This window comes from Pithys albifrons, chromosome 2 (genome assembly GCF_047495875.1).
Source record: "Pithys albifrons albifrons isolate INPA30051 chromosome 2, PitAlb_v1, whole genome shotgun sequence".
Taxonomy (NCBI): Eukaryota; Metazoa; Chordata; class Aves; order Passeriformes; family Thamnophilidae; genus Pithys; species Pithys albifrons.
In genome coordinates, this window is record NC_092459.1 from 71,590,249 (window position 1) to 71,609,797 (window position 19,549).

General features: G+C 39.2%; 1 protein-coding gene across 1 annotated transcript in view; it reads right to left on the reverse strand.

The window, feature by feature from the left end:
* The window catches only part of RPS6KA2 (ribosomal protein S6 kinase A2), a 167,618-nt gene extending 148,903 nt beyond the window's left edge, over positions 1–18,715 (reverse strand). Inside the window, exon 1 of the mRNA XM_071549435.1 lies at positions 18,546–18,715. Within this exon, the coding sequence (XP_071405536.1) occupies positions 18,546–18,644 (99 nt within the window). The 5' untranslated portion in view covers positions 18,645–18,715. The remainder of the gene's footprint in view (positions 1–18,545) is intronic.
* Positions 18,716–19,549: the final 834 nt, after the last annotated feature.

Consider the following 19,549-nt stretch of genomic DNA (forward strand, 5'->3'; position numbering starts at 1 on the left):
ATGAACATGTCTCGATTCAAGAATAAAAGATAGAGTGAAGAATGTTTTTAAACATTAAATAAGATAGAAGATGACCAATTTCTGTCACTATATTTTTTTACAAATGTGTTTCTGAACAAGAAATATGAATAATTTCAGACTTATACATAGAATAGAATAGAATAGAATAGAAAGCAAAACAGCATAAAATTGCTTTGCAATATAAAATACCCCATGTAATCATTAGTTCCAAAAAGATGTCATCAGCAACTAACAGTTCCTGTGCAGATCTGGTGGAAGGATGTTGGAGAAGAGAAAGACAAATAGCATATATTTGTAGAGATGCTATTTGTGCAAGGAAAGAAGCAGCAGAAGGTTTTGAATCCAGCCTTAATTTACATGGATCTCTGTGTGTCCTTCCAAAAATGACCTGAGGCTCCAGCCATCAGGTTTTGGCAGATTTAACAATAGCAATCAAATATATTTCTGCTTCTCACCACTTTCTCAATCTCCCTTGAAAATTACTGCCCCTATGCTGGAGGCACCAGAACAGATAGTGCATTTGCCCATTGCTGCCCTAGCTCACAGCCCAGCTTCGTCCACAGTTTGAGCTAACACACCAAACAAGTGCCCGCAGGCTGCTAAGTACAGACATCCATTCTCTCCTGCTGCCGTTGTTGCAAAGCAGGTACTCTACCACAGAAGCACTTCATCTTTCCCTTTTACAGAGGCACTCACAGCAATGCGTGCTTGCTGAGAGTTGCAGAAACTGGTGAGTGGGGTTACAGATGGGTCCTAGTGCATTTGTGTAAGAACATAGTAATATGCCACAGTCACATCCTACCTGGCTTGGACAGGAAGGGTAAGAGCTAGGTAAGGGCTGCAGTGTGGAGAAGGAGGCATGTAAAGGCACTCTTTCTCCTCTAAGCCAGCCTGTTGACTGGAGGCTGTTAGAGACTGCTCTGGATCAGCAACTTGTGTTAATATATAAGAGATTAAAGCTAAAACACATAAGAAACCAAGTCAGGAAGATGTTTGAAATAGAAGCTCCTTAAATTTCTCATGGTTTGCCATTCCATTAAACTATGTTTATCTTCTGTTTAATACGAAGGCTGACCTCTCCTGCCTTCTGCCTCACCAAGCAGACTGCCCAGAAGGAGGTGGCTGCGGTACCCAGAACTGTCCTGCTGACCAGTTTCTGATCAAGGCAGCAGGTAATCACCAAGTAAACAAGGTTTCAAGTCTAGTTTGGTCCTGTTCTCTGATCATGCTAATCCTGTTCATTACAGATTGCACCAGGAAACAGAGGGATGTTCTTTTTGCCTCCTTTCTTCCATAAACAGTTGATGCCACAGGTAAATTTTTTCCCCATATCTGTTGTTCATTCTCAAGCCTCTTTCTCTCTCCCTCCACATTTCCTCTAGGCCCTGCACCATCTGTACAAGCAGTTCTTCTCTTTTGCATACTGTTGCGTTCTATTCCTTCTCTGTCTGTGATCTATATTTAGTTGTTTTCCTGTTTATACACCCCTCCAGATAGGGGTATTGTTGAATGTGACTAGTCAGGAAGAGAAACAATGTGGTTAGAGCACAAATCCTTTCAGAGGAGTATCTGGGATGTGAAGCTGTGCAGGATTGGTGGGATAGAAAACTTTTTCTTAACATTAAATGGATACAGAGAACTGAATATAAATCCATAAGTCTCCTTAAAGCATCCTGATCAAACCAAAGAATACCTTAGTGGGGAAGAAACAAAGGCAAGGAAACACATGTAAACTTTACTTTGACACTGAGTTTCTTTTCCCCGCTTTGGGTTTTGAAGCCTTAAAATATTGTGTCTCTTTGGTCAAACTACTGGAACCCCTGAATTTGAATCCAGAGTGCCCACATGAAGAAAGCTCTGGGAAAAGTGTACTTAAAGACTAGTGGGGAGTTCAGTGTTGGTTGGTCCAGAAACAAAGTGGTTTTAGTTTAGGAGTAGTAACCTGGTTCTCAAGAAGTTGGCTGCAGTACAACTGAAATCAGGAGATAAGAACACATGAGCTCACCATGATGGGACAGTACAGTACTTCAATGGAGTGTCCAGGGAGTATTTGTCTGGCCTGAGGGATGCTTGCACAGCAAATAAATAGACCATTTCCCATCTTGAAGTTTCTTACAAAAATAAGGAGCCTGTGAATGGGCTGAGCATGGAGGTATGGAGTGGCTGTGAAATACAACACACACGCGCTAAGACTGGAAAAGCTTGGTAGCATGGGTGTTCTCTGTAATCAAGAGCTATTTATCATTAAAAAATGGAGCCCTTCAGCAGAGAACAAAGGAATCTATTATTTGGATCAAAAGAAATGTCTGAATTTAGCTTTGGAGTTTTATAACTGTGCAGAAAGTTTTGATTATCATATAGAATTAAACCACTGATAGTCCTTAACATCATGCTAGTAGTTCTCTTGGCAACTCAGGGAGTTTTGGGTGCAAGTGATTCACTTCCCTAATATCACTGCCTATGAAAGGAAAAGCTGCAAGACTTTGTAAAACATCACAGATATTTGAAAAACAAAGAGGTATTCAACTGGTGATGTCATACTTCAACTCTGGAATGGGTTGCCCCAGAGAAGCTGTGGGTGCCCCTTCCCTAGCCACATTCAAGACCAGGTTGGATGGGGCTTTGAGCAACTTGGTCTGGCGTAAGGTGTCCCTGGCCATGGCAGGGGACTTGGAACAAGATGATCTTTAAGGCTCCTTCCAACCCAAGACATTCTACCATTCTCTGACACAGGGAAGGGTTACAGAGTGGAAGTTAAGGTAACAACAGGATCACAGAAGTTTCAAGGAAAGGACATTTTCAGCATGAAATGATCCACTGAGCTTGTTTGCTTCAGTTAGTAGAATAGGAATGAGTATTTACAAGATATTTAACAAGGGAAGGTAAGTGGCTTAGTCTACAGCATGGGCTTCAGCAATAGAACAGAAGATAAATCTGAAGCAGCTGGGAAAAAGATGATTTCATTAGCAGCACTTTCAGGGGCAGGAAGAGCCTCCTAAAGACCAAAAGGGAAAAGCCTACACCTGTGGGGATAGGAGACAATATAGAAAAATGGCTCAAGTGTGAGAACAGAAGGGAAGGAGCAAGGATAGAAATTGTTCAGTCATGCTCTGAAAATCACTTTATGAGGATAAATCCTGAAAAGCAGAAAACATTTTTAAAATAAGTTGCACAATATCAGTTTTGAGGAGAGATTTCCAGAACTTTTTTAAAGTTAAATTCATAGCAATTTCAGTTCAAAAGGAATGTCAGCAGCAAAAATGTGAGCTGCTAATCTGTTTGGTGACCAGCAGAACTAAACAAACCTCTACTCTGAGTCAACAAGAGGTTGCATATGGTATTATGAGATCAAACCCTAATCCTCTTAGCATTTTCTGTGGAAAAACTGCCATACTATATGCATTTACACTGTTACATCCATTATTCATATAAATGCCATCTACACACACAGAGTATGCCTGTAATTACAACATATTCCTTATAAATTGTATAATTTGAATCCTCTTCAGAAACTGTCCTAATAAGGAGAAAAATACCACTAGCCATTATTTACTTCTGTTCCCTTTATTGCAAACAAGAGAACAGACTGTCTGATAAAAAGATACCTCTAATCTGGTTAGTGTGGAACATTTGTTATGCATACCCACACAAGTCGTCTTCTCTCCTGTATGCATTGATGTCTCATTTGTAATTCGGAGGCAAAGTGTAAGGAAGCTGTACAAAACAGGCCAGTTTTAACTCCAGGCTGTGAGGCATGGGCATACAGTCAGGGCTTGGTTAAGAAACTTAGCAGCTTCACAGTATCACCAAGCAGAAATCGTGCTCTATTTACACATCTTGCAATCATCAGAAAATGTAAAAACTTAATAGATTGAGCGATTTGACTACTCAGCATGCAAATATGGGACATCAAACCAAGAATTTAATAGTGTATGGTCATACCCAACAGATTGTTGCAGCAATTACGATAATGCATTATTTCAAGGACAACATCAGTAAACCAATATTCTTCCCAGACTTGCTTGCTCCAAATATTCCTGCCTGAGGACTTCTCATTGCACCTCCAAAGTGACTCTTACCAGTCTGAATTTCCACTTTTATCCAGAGAAATTAATAATTCATGTCATCAAAGCCAGTATCAGCTAGCAAGAGAGGATATTTCAAACAAACACTGATGTTCTATTATAATTCTGTAGCATGTATCCTAAAACACTGTGAGTTATTGTACTATAATAATTTTTCTGATTAATTCTTACTTGATCACCCTACATTTTCTACTAACACCTATAGGACTTTTAAAATAATTCTATAGATAAATCAGTAATTTGATGTTAAATTCTGTAAGATATTTCTCCTTAAAATATAGCAAAATGCCTCCCTTTTCCCCTCATGACCCTTACCAGGCATTATAAGTACTTCCAAAAAAAACAGCTTTAATACATTTCTGCACAAAGATGATTACTGTATTCCAAAGAGGAAAACAGCCAGCATTATACTATGTTGCCTGCCCCTTATAGCAAAAACATCTCTGTAACCATGATAAAACAGCATTACTAGTTACCTGTTCTGCCTCACCCATTAGATTAGAAGTAGGAACTGTCAACACAAAAAAGCAAGCTTATTTCATAGTATGGGAAAAAACAATAGTAAAGGGCTGCACCATTATGAAAAACTGTATCATTATTGGGTACTATAGTATTTCCAAGCCCAAATATTTATACACATAAATATACTCCACTTGTTTCCACAGCAAATTCAAATACACTTCTCACAAAAAAAAAAAAAACAAAACACCTATTTTGCTTCCTGGCATTGAAGTATAGTAACTGTTCTGAAAACAGTGGAGTTGTGAATCTCTGCTTTTCTCCCAACATCTCCCTTGGTTTCTTTAGTGGCTAAGGAGTATTCTTCCACCCTTGTTCCCCCTTTTCCATCATTTAGTGGTAGAAGCAGTGCCTCTTTCTCTAGTATCCTATTTTCATGAATCTTACAGGAACATTGTCTTCAAGAACATGATTATTCTGCCTATCTCTGTTAAATTTTACAATGCTTTCAAAGCAAAGAGCCAGAGAGGGGTATGAGAGCATGTATAAAGCCTCTTTTTTTTTTTTTTTGGAAACTAGGCTAAAAATTACTCCAAATCAACAATTCAGTTTTTCAGTAAATTTCCTGCATTCACGCACAGACAATCACCTTCAGATGACTGCACGACAGACACACAGCACACTTAACACATCACCATTTCAGAAAAGTAGAGAAAAACCAGCGTAAGACCTCAACATTTTGGTTTGCATACAAGAGAACCATCCCCTGCTGGGATAACAGAACACTTCACGCATCCACTGCTGAGTGGGAAACTCAGCAGAATAAGATTCACTTAGCTGGTTTTATTTAATGAATATGCCTTGAAGATTTTTCAGTTTAGGAGGAAAGAACAATACCCTGCCTAAGATCCAGTTAAGTGAGAGTTAAAATTACACTGAGAAAAAGGGAGATGCCTGATTTAACAATCTCAATATATTTTACAGGCCAAATGTATAGAATACGGTCATTTCAGAACCAGATGTGTTGTCAGCCTACACTTTAACCCCCGACAAAATCAAATTTAGCCCTCTAGGTTCTCAGGCTTGGCCAGGACCCAGCTCTCTTTTACATGTTCAGTTATGAGGCACCAGTTTTATGCTTGCCCAAAAGTTGGTAATATTCTAATATGCGCTTACACAATAAACTAAAACATTATTTTTGGTGTAGTCCTTGTTGACAACTTGAGGCCACCAGCCAGAAGACACACAGAAGACAAGGACATTTACCTACAGCAGGTTGCTAATGCATTCTGCTATATCTTGAAATTTGGCAGTGAGGAAGGAATACTGCTCTATCAACAACAATGATGCCAGTCTAGTACTGTGTCAAGTGTCACAACAAAAGCAATACAAGTTGTCTTCTGATTCAGATCTCATTACAATTCCAGGAAGAAAAAAAGAGCAATTTAATTTGATTTTCATTTGCTTTGAACTGTGTAGGTTTGCACTTGTTTAGGCTTTACAGCATCACAAATTTAAAAGTACCCCTTAACCACATGAGTAAGGTGCTTTGAATGGAAGACCTTTTTATCATGGATGACTAAATTAATACAGGCTAGTTTGACATTTGTCATGAAAATCCCAAGATGAACAACTACACAAGTTTACTCCTTTCAGCAAGTTAAAATGGATGATGACTGAGCAGAAACCATGCAAAGCCTTGAGGCTTTGTGTGATTTCACATATCTGAAATGACAATGGACCAAAATGGGCAGCTCATTTTCATTCTGAGGGTTTTTTCATCAATGTTTAAAAGAAAACACAGAGGGTGAAAACACACAGAGAAAACAGAACAACACAGAATGTTAACACTGATACCTTTATTTCACTATTTTCTAAGATATTGTAGATGCCATAGTAACTGTGCATTAAAATCAGAGCAGAGGTGCTGTGAACATGGTACTATATAAAGCTAAAATCCCAGACAGACATTTGTGCTCAGCTGGAAGCAGAGCTGAGTCATAGGTATGAAACCCTCAATAATACACTTGGGAGCCTGTGATGCAAGGGGACTTCCCTAGGAGTTTTTGCTGATGCTCTCCTTGAAAGAGAAATGATCACAAGACATTTGAACTACAGAAAGCCAAAATGCAGAGCCATTTGAAGAGAAATAGGCAAGGACTATAGTATATGAGATGAAAACATTTCTGAGGTATGTAGTAAGTACTGCATTTGGGATTTATTTTGGAGCTATCTGACCATTGTCCAGCCTTGGAGGTATCTCGTCTTAATCAGCACTTCTTTAAACAAAGCTTTGTTTTCACTGATGACTCCTCAGTAACCGCAGTGGAAAGTGCTAAAAAAGAGGCAGTAAAAGAAAAGCAAAACCATCTGATTTCCATTGTTTGAGTCTAAAGTATAAAACAAAAAAAAAAGCTGAATAAGATGAACGATAGGGTGAGCAAGAAGGAAAATGAAGGACTGTTACCTTACAAGGGAAATAGAAGACAAGTAAGTTTCAGTAGACACCAGGAGTCAAGTGCCTGGTCTCAAGGGCACAGTTTCCATGAATGTGGAGCTCAGCATTTCCGTGGTCCAGCTGTGTGATTCTACACCAGTGCACAGCCAAGTCAAATCTTCAACCTTCATTTACAAGGGGAAAGAAAATCCTGCAGACGAGTAAAGAATAATACCCCAGGAGAAAAAAAACAATTTCTTCTCCTCAGTAACTGGAAAATGGGGAGTTGATGTGCCTCTCTGAAGAGATGATGCAAAATCCCAGACAGCAACAGCTCTCTGATCACCAGAGATGATCCTTGCAGACCACACTGGTAGTCTCCATGGAGAGAACTCTGTTCTTATTTCTTTCTCAGCCCCATGAATTTTACACCAGCAAAATGATTTAAAAAGCTAGGGTAAAAGGGCAAACTTTCTCCTGGCTGTGGTGCCTAACTGTTTTGTAAGTCCCCAATTTCCCTGAGGATAGGTTATAAGTGCCATGGTTGTGCATGTGATTAACAACAGGGAGAAACAGATGAGCACAAAAGAAGGAAAGAAAAATCCTTAAAGTGATCAATAGAAGAACAAGTTGTCAAGAGCAGAAGCAAAGGACAGGCTTATTTTTCATAAATAAGGCTCTCCAGACACCTCTGGTTTTGAAATGATCCAGAGAGTCTGCATTAGAAAACATTACATTTATAATTCACCAATTTGACACATTTTATGAGAAAAATGAAAATATTAAGCCAAAAACTTATGACTTTCCTTACAACTCCAAAGAAAAAACTCCTCCCCTAACATCAAATTTCTACCTCTTACAGAATTTCTTTCAATACAAACATTACTCTCATTAATTGTATGCCTTCTTTTATAAACCTGTTACAGAGGGAGAAAATGCTTTTAAAAAAAGCAAGCAAAAAACTGGTAGTTAGTACCATAATTGTCTTTGACTAAGCAAACCATAAGATTATAGGTAACTTATACCATTTCATAGTGGAATACCCATTTTCAAGAGTAAACTTTATCCTGATGTGTGGAGAGAATATTTTCAAAAAGGTAATTGGGATAAAATGTTTATCTCTTGGCAGATAATCAATATAGGTAGTCTATCCATTGGAAGTTCTCAGAACTATTAATGGTATTTCTTCCAAAGTTCCACATGGGCATTCCTGTCTGGGAAAAATGAAAAATTGTTTGCTAGAATACAAAATCCCTGTTGCCAAGAGAACTTTTAGAAATTAATCTCATACTAGAACGCAAAAGATGCCATTATTTTCAGCACATGGTCTTTCAAAAGAAAAGTAAATGCAGATTGAATTTCTCTGCTGTGCAAGAAAGGATGCTATAGGATCAATGGCATTACAGTCATAGGAAGGGAAAACACTTGGATTCTGCCAGAATTGCACTGGTGGAACAGAGGCAAGTAGGTGAAAATAAATATTATCTACACTTACTTTGCAGATGGAGCAACTTCTGCAGCCCATCATCCTTATCAGCATTTCCAACTGGTTATATTATGATGGGACATTACCTTTTCCACAAAAACATTAAAAGGAAAAGTAAGTGCACTTGAAGTGTGCTTTTAGTATGGATTTTTCAATTCTGCAAATACATAAAAACTTGAAATCACAGAGGGAAAAACCAATCACAACACATCATGGAAAACTGTTTTATCTCCAGTTCTGGTAACACAGGTGATATTTTTTGTCATATCAGTTTGTAGTTAACATGCTACATGCAACAGTCTTTTTCAGACCGATGAAAACGCCCCCAAAGTGCTCATCCTTATGACATAATGGTTTGAGTTAGCCACCAAACTAAGGATAATGCACATTTTTTAAAGGATGAAACAAAGTCTCCTCTCAGTCCCCCTCAGCTTAGCTTGATCCAACTTCTGCTTTAGTAGCTTTGTTTATTTTCTGGCTTACAATTGCTAAAACCTTACCATGGACAAGGGAGGCTTCAATAATGAAAACGAAACAGTATTATTGCCTCTGACTCATCATAAACCAGGAAAACTTCACAATGATGGAGAGACAGAGAGGGATTAGTTGATGCCTTCTTCACTGGGGGCTTTGCTGCTTTTACACTACACAGCATTTTTTCTGTGTGAATTCACATAATACACTTACAATCCACTTCTTGAGTGAGCCTAAAGACATGGTCCTTCTTTGTAAGGAGAAGCTGAAGAGAAGTTGACAGAATGCAAAACTAAGAGCTAAGACTAACTATGACACTTTCCTCCTTTTATACCTATTTCACTGGTTGTCACATACAAAAATGGTAACTTTCAAGGCTACAAGAATCTGGAAAACAAGAATGGATAGATCATCTTCTTCATTCTTTCAAATTTAGGCAATGCAATGTGCTTGAAATCAGCCATAAAATGCCAACACATGAAAACAATTCAGATTTTGAAATTGTCTTGGTTTAGCTATCTTGATAGTATTGATTTAATGAAACATTAAACAGGGGTTTTTGGAAGAAAAGATAGTGATTTTATTTTCAAAAAAAAGCTGAGTTTTTACAACTTAATTGCTATTAAAAAACTTCTGAAGTATTTACTGTTTAACATCTGCACAAAATTAGTAATCAAAAAATTCAAATCTAGTGATATTAAATGGTCTTGAACTGTGTCACAGAAATAATCTAATATAAAGCCTTAATTTCAGTTTATACTTTAGTAATAATTGTAATGCATAACCATACAAGAATAAAGTAGCTACTGTGCAGACTAGCAGCAGATCCAGCATGGTTTCAGATATTTAGAGAGATGGCTTTAAAATGAATGCAATTACAATGTTTAATTGCTGTCCCAGGCATTTTCTAGTCACAGAGATTGTATCATACAGAAAAGACTGGCGTGGAGATCTGCTGATGCAGAAGTTAAAGACAAAGATATCTGTCAGAGTCATAGAACCTGTCCATTAGTTGCTCTCATTATGGAAGTGAAGAAAAAGTTAAAATGCTGCAGGATTTTCTTTGTTACTGACCAGAAAAAAACAACAGAAATTTCTACCAAAAGAAAAACTTTTACCTCCCAACCAAATATGGTGATGCCCGGTGCCCTCCAAAACCTCTCTATCATGCCACTTCTCAGGTGGACAGCAAAGAGAAAGATAAAAGAAATCCTAATGGGTCAAGACAAAGGTAAAAGCAAAGAACAACACAAGTTATATTCCATCAGCAGCTATTGTCCAACCATTTCCTGTGATGTAAGGCTTCAGTATATGCAATGGTTACTCCAGAAGACCAATAGCATTAACAACAAATGCTCCTTCACCTCCTCCTTTCTCTTAACATTTATATCTGAGCAGATACCATATGGTATGGAATACCCATTTGGTCAGTTTGGGTCAGCTGTCCTGGCTATGTCCCCTCCCAGGATCTTGCCCACTCCCAGACTCCCAGTGTGTGGAGGGGAATATCGGTGAGACAACTTGTGCTGTGAGAGCACTGCTCAGCAGCACTGACTTCTAGGACAGTAGGACAAATGCCAAGGGTATACTCTCTTTCTCCAGAGCATTACTACTCCAAAAAATGGTCAGTCCCAAAACACATTCTACAACACACAGATCTTTCAAACCTAAAGGTTTGAACTTTTCCAAATCTTTTTGAGTGTTTTTCAACAGTTCTCATCATCACCTAGCTCATGCACTCTCTTTACAGCATACAGCATCCTGTGCCATACTGATAGTTGAAGGTATTACTGGATGCCTTCTCCCCCAGGGACATGGTAAAGCTTTGAGTGTGGAATACATATTTGTGTTAATATGTATATGGAAATGTCTAAGGCTCAATCTGGTAAATACTGAGAGAAAAGACTCACAAATTCATCACCAAGTTAAGTTTTCTTTGCAGTTTTTAAGGCCAACCTCTAATATTCCTCTTTAAGAGATGTGATTTTTTATTATACTTAAATATTATTTCCTTATTTGTAGTACAAACAGCATCCTGTATTAAATTAGTTTTTAGGCTAAATTTCTATATAAACTTTTTTAAAAGTCTAATCATACCAGTTTTCTTCTTGTTGAGTTGTACAGAACTTTAAAAACGGTACAAGGTAAAACCCCAGACTATGAGCATATATACACATGCATAAAACATATTCCACATGTTTACACGAACCAAGAAAAAAAATCTCTTTTCCTATCTACCATCAAACTCAGCTCACCACTACTTTTTACTCATAACTTATAATAAGAACTGACACAACCTAGCAACCAAATACCCCTAAAGATGCCCCATTTTGCAGCACTGACTTGATATTGTACTATTAGATATCACAAGAGTACCAGAAAATTATCTTGAGGATGGTACTTCTGAGAGCCAGCAGGACAGGGTAGCCTTTGCTGTTTAACAACAGAGAAAGGTGAATTTTATAGACAAAACCCACACACTCAATTCCCCTCCTTGCCAAACCTTTACTTGATTCATAACTCTTGAAAAGAGAACTATTTATAGCTTTCTGCCAGTCATACACTGGTTCAGATTTGGCCTAGCAGAAAAGAGGCATGACACCCTTTAATTACACATGAAGTTTATATGAGTTCATTTGTTAAGATTTAATAAGTTAACTGGCATTTTGCCAACTATTATCATTATTCACCATTGGAAAGCACACTGGTAACCTGTATCTTCCCTTCTTGCCTGTGAACTGCTACACAATGGCTAATAACATCACTACAACACGAGGAAAGTGTTTTCTTCATTAGACACATCACGGTTTCGTCTTTTGTGCTGTAAATGGGTCACACTTCCAGTATCCTTGAACTCCTGGCTCTTAGCTAGAAGAAAGCTCTAAGTTCTCCCGCATCCCACAGCAAATGCAGCTCTTACACATTTCCAATTCAGTACATTTCAAAGTAGTGAGAGTGACTGCACAGCTAAAGGATGACTGCTCACTTCAAAGTCCTGCAAAGCCAATGCTGTGGCCACCCCATCATCATCCATGCACCCAGTGAGGGAACATGCATCCCAGACTGCGCGCCTGAAGGTGCTTTCCTGTGTGTGAATTGCAGCTGTTGTGCGAGGACCTTGAATAGATGTATCACTCGATTCCTTACACATCCTCAGTCAGAGAGCTATTTTCAAGGCAGATGCAGTGATCCAATCATTCTCTTCCACTTCCTGTGAGTTTGTTCTCCAGAAAGAAAAACTGTACTCTGTGAGAGCTGATGGTGTACATACAGAGCGTGTCCTGTGTGTGGAACTAGCTTCTCTGTCTCTGTAGTACTTTCAGTCTTTAACAGCAAATACTTTTACTGAATCCTTGCTGAACTGGGACAGTAGGTCTTGTTAACTAACATGACAAACAAATATTTATATGGATAGTATTTGTACTTGAGTAACTGGTAAATCAACATAAAGAGGATTTTTGTTCTGAATTCTGTCTTACTTTAGAAATATTTCCAGTTACCTGTGAAGACACAAATGCAGAAAGCACACACAAAAGGAGTCCTCTCCTGAGACTAGCAGAAGAATGCATGAATCAAATGCTACTGATAATAGACAGAAGTGCAGGAAAGCTAAGCCCTCTGAGAACAGACTTTTTGTGCCACAGGGTCAGACAAGACATAATATTATGAGCTAAAACCTAAAATAAAATTACACATTTTCCACTCACATAAAACTACATTACTCCGCATAACTGCTGGGGGGAACTAAGCTGCCCACAGGATCCAACCAGTCCACCAGGTTCAGCTTTTCTTCTCCTGTCCAACCCTACACAAATGCTCCAGGCACAGGCAACTTGGCTTACAGAGTGGATAGGCATTGGCATTGGCCTCTCCACTTCATTAATTTGTTGGTTTGTGACCATGACCAAACATCTGTTTACCATATCACTGCATCACACAAGGTATGTATGTGCATGTCCCATCAGCTGATCAGACATGATCCATTCCACAACCAAATGAAGACCTCTTCTGTTTTATGATGATCCCAGGCCCCTCCCTGCTCTATGCCCCAACATGCATGTACCCTGGTTTTGTGACCAGAGCCTGTCTTTAATTGTGTGATGTATGTCATAATTGATTTGACATCAGAGCTCATGGATCAAGTCAGTCAGCTCTGGTCTGGATGCCAAATACCATCAGATCAGGGCATCATGCAGACATTTAGATGATGGAAATGGAACATAAAATGACAATTTTGATAGGGTAGGGGTCTTTGAAATATAAGTGATTTTTACAAGGGATGATTAGCATCCAAAAAAAAGAAGAGATTCTCCCTAATAATGTTGCTGTGACTAGACCAAGGTCCTGTTCCTGGAAGTCCCTAACTTTCAGAAAGGTGGAAAGACATTTTTCCCGCCCTACAAAAAAGACTGAGAAAATGGACCTGAAAAGCATTCAAATGCATACAAACTCCTGCTGCAATGTAAAGGAAACAAACTCCTTTACACAGTTACAGTGGGAAGGACAAGAAGAAACAGGCTTAAATCGACAAAAGAAAACCTCATGTGAAACATTAGAAAAACTCTCAAATGCTAAGGGTGATGTTGCAAAATACAACAGCTATGGAGATTATAGGCATTTACTGCTGGAGGCCTTGAATAAGAGGTCAGAAAAGCATCCTTGGTGGAACAGCTTAGATACAGCTGGCACTGCCTAAGGAGGAAGAGGAGGGAGTTTGGATTAAGATTTTTTTTGGTGCCTCCCAGCCCAAATTTTCTAAGATTTTCCTGTGGACAAGTTACCCCTGTATCTACCTGCTCAATTTTTCCTTTCTGTAGATCAGCAGTTAATCTGTGGCTTGTGGAAAGGAGCACATAGCAAGACTGAGGTGCAAGAAACTTTACTTGGGATAAACTCAGAAATAGTTGGGAAACAAGGGAGAAATTTCTTCATTATGAATGTGTAGACATGAGAATGCACTCTTAGCACCAAAGCCAATGTAAATAGAATAGTATCAAAGGACCTGAATATTCATCATAATTTGCATTTTGCAATAGGAAATGCAAAGCACAAAGGTCTGAACCATCTGCAATGACACAGCAAGTTGTCAAAATGAGCCTGACAAATAGATTTCCTGGTTCCTCAAGTGACCTATCTCATGGACTACATGCTCCCCTGCTCTTGTTTGCTCTCCCCACTTTGCCTCCCTTCCCCCCAGCAAGCCATGCAAGTCTACAAGAATGGCAGCATTTCTTGTCTGCAGCTGGGGGAAGTTAGACACTACAATAGTGTCAGTAACTCCTGCTGTAACAAGAACACACTTCACAAAGATGATCATTACCACAGGGGAAAAACCAAAAACTAAAGCTTCTTCAGGCTGTGCACCTTGCAGAGCTGTTCTTGGGCTGTTAATCCCTGTCTCCTTTCTTCAACTTGCCTTTTTCTGGCTAACCTTTGACAGAAAGACTCTATTCCTCTACCAAGTAATTAGCTGTAAAGATGAAGGAAAAAAAAAAGGAAGACAGAAAAAGGACATATTACTGATAAAGAACAGAATTGTTCTCTATACAGGTGCAGAAGACTTCACAAGCATTTGCAAGTGAAGCTTTCCTCTAAGCCCACTGTGCAAAAGAAGCAGTCTAGCTCAGCATTTGCTGGCAACTTTTCTAAGGCTGCTGCAATTTTAACTTGTAGAAAATCAGAATCAGAGCCTAATATCAGAACTGAAAATCTCTCACAACAAAGTATTATAAAGCCTTTGTGAATCCATCTGCACTACTCCTTACCAGTCTGCATATGCTCACTTCCATTTCCTATGTGCCAGTGCTGAAACCAAAGGAGAACCCACACTTAAGTTATCCACAGTTGGTCCTGCCTCTCACAACTGACTATTCTAAGACACACCAGGCTGCAAATTAATTTTGAATTAATTTACAGGAACTCTGCTAGGCTCTACACCCCATACATATATCAAACAATTTGGATTCATCATTACTTAGTAAGATTAAACAAGAATTAAAAGAAAGAGATTAAAGAGCAAGAATGATGAACTAAAAATACACCAGGAATGAAAAAGGCAGATATATCTCCCTAAAGAATAAAAGGCAATGTTTTTGTTTGTAATTAAAAAAAAAACAACAAACAAATCCCCTCAAAACAAATAAACAAACAATAAATGCAAAAAACCAAAACACTCCTGCATCACTAGAATAAATATAATCAAATACTTTACATGCCTAGGTATTTCCTAGTTTATTTGAACAGCATATTTAACTTTGGTTTATAAATCAAGGGATATTGCTCACTACCATAAGATGCATTCCATTGGGTCTCAAAGTCTTTAGCAGATCCACACTGTGCATACTTTCTCCTCATGGTTTCACATTCGTGTTCATCAACACTCAGCAAGAGCCATAAACAAAGGCCTTTCTCAGATGCACACATGCAGTTCCCATTGACTTTGCTGGATTTTCAGCTGACTTCAATCAGAACTCTGTGCGTGCAGAAGGGCAGAACTTGGCTCTGCACATTTAATAAAATTACGTCACTAGATACCTTATAAAGGAAGGACAATGCAGGCCATACTGAAAAATAATATAAACTGAAAACCCAACACTGTAGCCAAATAAGTTCAAATTTCAGCCAGGTTTTCCCAGAACAACAAAAAGGGTGCACATTTTAGGCAACATGAAATGAAACCTCTGTAATATTTCACTTACCAGAGTGTGCTCTTCCTTTTACAGCAGGACAAAAAATGAAACCCAGCTACCTACATAAGGCAATGATCTTGTTTTTTCAGGTATAGCAAAGATTTTGGTATGTGAAACAATAAAGGTCACCTTACAAGCTGTGATTTGCTAAGTCATTTTCTGCATCTGTATCGCTGCTCTGGAAGCTATGAAGCTCATTGTAAGTGAACTTAAAGCACAGAACACCACAGTAGAAAAGTAATTAATCATTATATTAATACCTAGTATTATATTATTTTTAATCTGCTCCAATAGTTGTATTTTAAAGATACTAGGAGTATCGATCTTAAAACCTTCAACCCTGTTTCCTATCTGGCCAAAAGAACACCATAACAAAAATCCCACACCATTTAGGAAAAACAGTTCCCTTCCAAATTTCAAATGACATTTTGCAACAAAATTTCTACCAGGTACGTTAGCTAATTCGTGCTAATCAAAGCAGTGCCACATGTGTTTCCTCCAAATTTCTTCCCTTTACTTTACTTTGACTCATTACATGATGTAATAAACTGCATCTTTTTACCGCATCTTTAAAAATATCTACCTATCAGGATGAAGAATATTCTGACTTCTAAAAACCCACCTACCAATATCCTTCCTTACACTGTTTGTCTGACAAGCCCTTGTTAGGATGCAATTACAAATTTACACACAGAAGTACTCAGGGATAGAAACCACACAGGGGCTTGATGTTCGCGTTTCGTTCCCCCCCCCCCCCCCACCCCATCCCACCCCCACCCCCCACCCCCAAGTAGGAATATCTCTGATGAATTTCACACTGAAATAGCAGAAGAGATTTTATGAATCACTTTGTCTTCCTAGTTGGAATAACCCCTATTACCAAATGCATTATAATACTGAGTCACTTTGCATCCAATTGGTCATTATTGGCAAGGCAAGGGCAAGAGCAGGGAAGTGGACAAAATACTCTCAAGCTACAGGTGAAATAGGAAATGTATCTGGCTCCTTCTTGAAACAAATTCTTTAAAAGCAGGAAAAAAATCATTACAATAAAACTCACATAAGGAAAAACTATTTTGTAATTATTGGAAAAGTCCAGCAAATCTAATACTGATGATCAAGGAGGTTGTACAAACTTTTTCTTTCTCCCCACCCACCCACCCCCTTTTTTTTTTCTATTTTTTTTCTTTTTTTGTAATGAAACGAGGTCCACTCTGATACAAAGGCTGAGTCGTACTGGTCATCCAGCTAGATTATCCAGTAAGTTAAATAATTAGGTGTGGTGGAATCTGTTTCTCTCAAACTATGGCACTTTCAAATGAATAGTTATGAGACCTGGTGGGACGCTACTCCCTCCAGATCATCTTCCCTCCTAACATCCCATCCTGAGACTGGCAGCCTGTGAAGACACTCATTTGTCTCAGAACTCCTTCATGTAACTCCAGGTCCACTTTCTGTTGTCCTGGTGGAGCATGAGCTGAGAGAACTTACAGTGTGTTACAAAGAATATTTATTTTAGTTTAAACATCACAATTCCAGGCACATAACAAGGAAAGGAACCATATCCCCATCTCTACCATCAGTCCTACAGGGGCAAGGCTGATGCAAGGAGGGAACTATTAATTTGTGTTAAATGCATAGCATGGCTATTTGATGATGAAAATAAAATTAGGTACCTTACACAACCATTTTTCAAGAAAGTTGATTGTAAAGAGTTAAGAAAGAAAAAACAAACAAACAAAAAAAACCCACAAAAAACCCAAATCAACACCCAAAAAGACCCCCAAACCAAAACACACAGGCCAAAAACTCTGCTTTTCTGCGTGTCCTGTTTAAGCAATGACACATGAAGAACTTTATGTTCAAACAATTACCTGGTGCTTTAAATAGGACACTAAGGGAATAACATTTTAAAATGTATTCACACAGCCTAAAACTAATCCTACTCTTGGGAATACGAGTGCAAATCAGACTAACTCCTCAGAGGTCAGTTGAAGTACACCAGCACATAATAAATGTGAGACAGAAGGGAATCAGGCCCCATCTACCTCTATTTTAATGCAGAGGTTGCAGATCATCTGCAATGATAAAGTGAACAACATAAATATAACTGACATCTATTCAATTGATCTCACATCCTGTCGACTATTCACAGCTCCAAATATAGGGCTGAAGAACAATGGTTCGAGGAAGGGAGGCAGAAACCCCGGTTCTAACCCATTCACACATTCCAATTTGCTAATACCTCTGACTTGAACTGCCTTCATCTCCCCACACTGCTAAATCATTATAGGTTTAATTTGACATTGTCCCCCCACTCCTGAAGAACAACTTCACCTGCAACAGAATAAATTAAAAATTCTGGGAGAAATGCAGAGGAGAGAAGATAAATGCAAAAAATATGTGCAGACACGAGAACCTATAGAGAAATAAGCCAGAAAATCCCTATCTAACATACCAGATATGCATAAAAAGCACTAGCAAATAAATTAATTCTTTTGAAATCTAGCACTAAGAAAGAATACTATCTGTGAAGACTAAGACTAAAATATGACACTATTTCAAAGTATAGTGTCATTTGTGCTAATTTAAGTGGATCTGTAATTATTTCCTACAACTTCATGATGTCCTGAACCAGCTTCCTCCTCTCCTGAAAGGCTGATAAAAGGATCCTTGGCAACACACTAAATATATTATGCAATGTATTGAATACTACCGAGAAAAAGCACTGAATTACACAGAAACAAAGCACGTTAGGTGCGAATATCACCACCTCCAGCGAAAGAGCACCTTTAACTACTTAGCACATCAGTAAACGTGGGCATTCTCTTATACCTCTGTTACCTGCACCTAATAGTATTTGCTATATTTAACAAAGTTAAGGTGAATTTTACCTCAAATCTACTTAGGCTCGAGCTCTTTGACCGTGACTTCTTGCGGAGATAGACTGAGAAGAACCGACGCACTGTGAACTTCTTCATGTTCATGTCCATTGCCCTGTCCCAGCTGCGGCGCGGAGCACAAGGAACTGCGGCGCCGGCGGTGAAAGCTAGCGCATCCCGATAGCCCCCTATTTATATCCACAGGCAGGAGATCCTCCGAAGTGTCTGTCTCTGTTCATCAAGCCAGGCACAGCCAGACCTGCGAGGGGTACGCTGCCGGAGCCATGGGAGCCCAGAGCCAGGCGCTCGCTGCTCGGAGCATAAAGGCGTTGTACTCCCTCTCGCTTCCCACTGTTTACATTTCGGTGCGGCGAGCCCAACTCTCTCCCCGCTGCCTCTCCCCCCTGCCTCAGGTCCCACTACACCCAATCAGGCTGTTCTCTGGCTGCACGCAGAATCAGCGCCGGCAGATGACAGCTCCTGCGTCCCAGGCGGAGCAGGTTTGAGACAAATATTAGATGTGTCTATTGCTTTGCACTCCCTCTCCTCTCAGTCAGGCTCTTTCAATTTCCTGCTTTCCGAATCACATGGGGAATAGGCACATGCTGCACTTCTGTTTTTAGCTCAGAATTCAGACGTTGCTATAATTACTGAGGGCTGTGCTGGTCAGATCTGAGAAGAAATCGGCTCCCCTGTGAGAGTCGCTCCTGGAAGAAAGCTGAAAGACAGCGTGCCCCCACTGTCAGAGTAGAAGGGTCTGAGCCTCCTTTTATTCTGGGGAGTATGCAAAATAACATCCCTCCACATCCCTCGAAATTGAAAAGCTTAACATCCTGTTCACAATTAGCCGCTGGCTTTACATTGAAATACCCAACATTGGCACAGCTCTGAAAATAGAAAGCACAATCTAAATGGTAAGTATTACTATTCTTATTGTACTACAGCAGGGAGCTACAGCCCTTCTAGAAGGTTAAATATGCACATCTATTTACAGGCTGTAATTTTGAGCTGCTCTC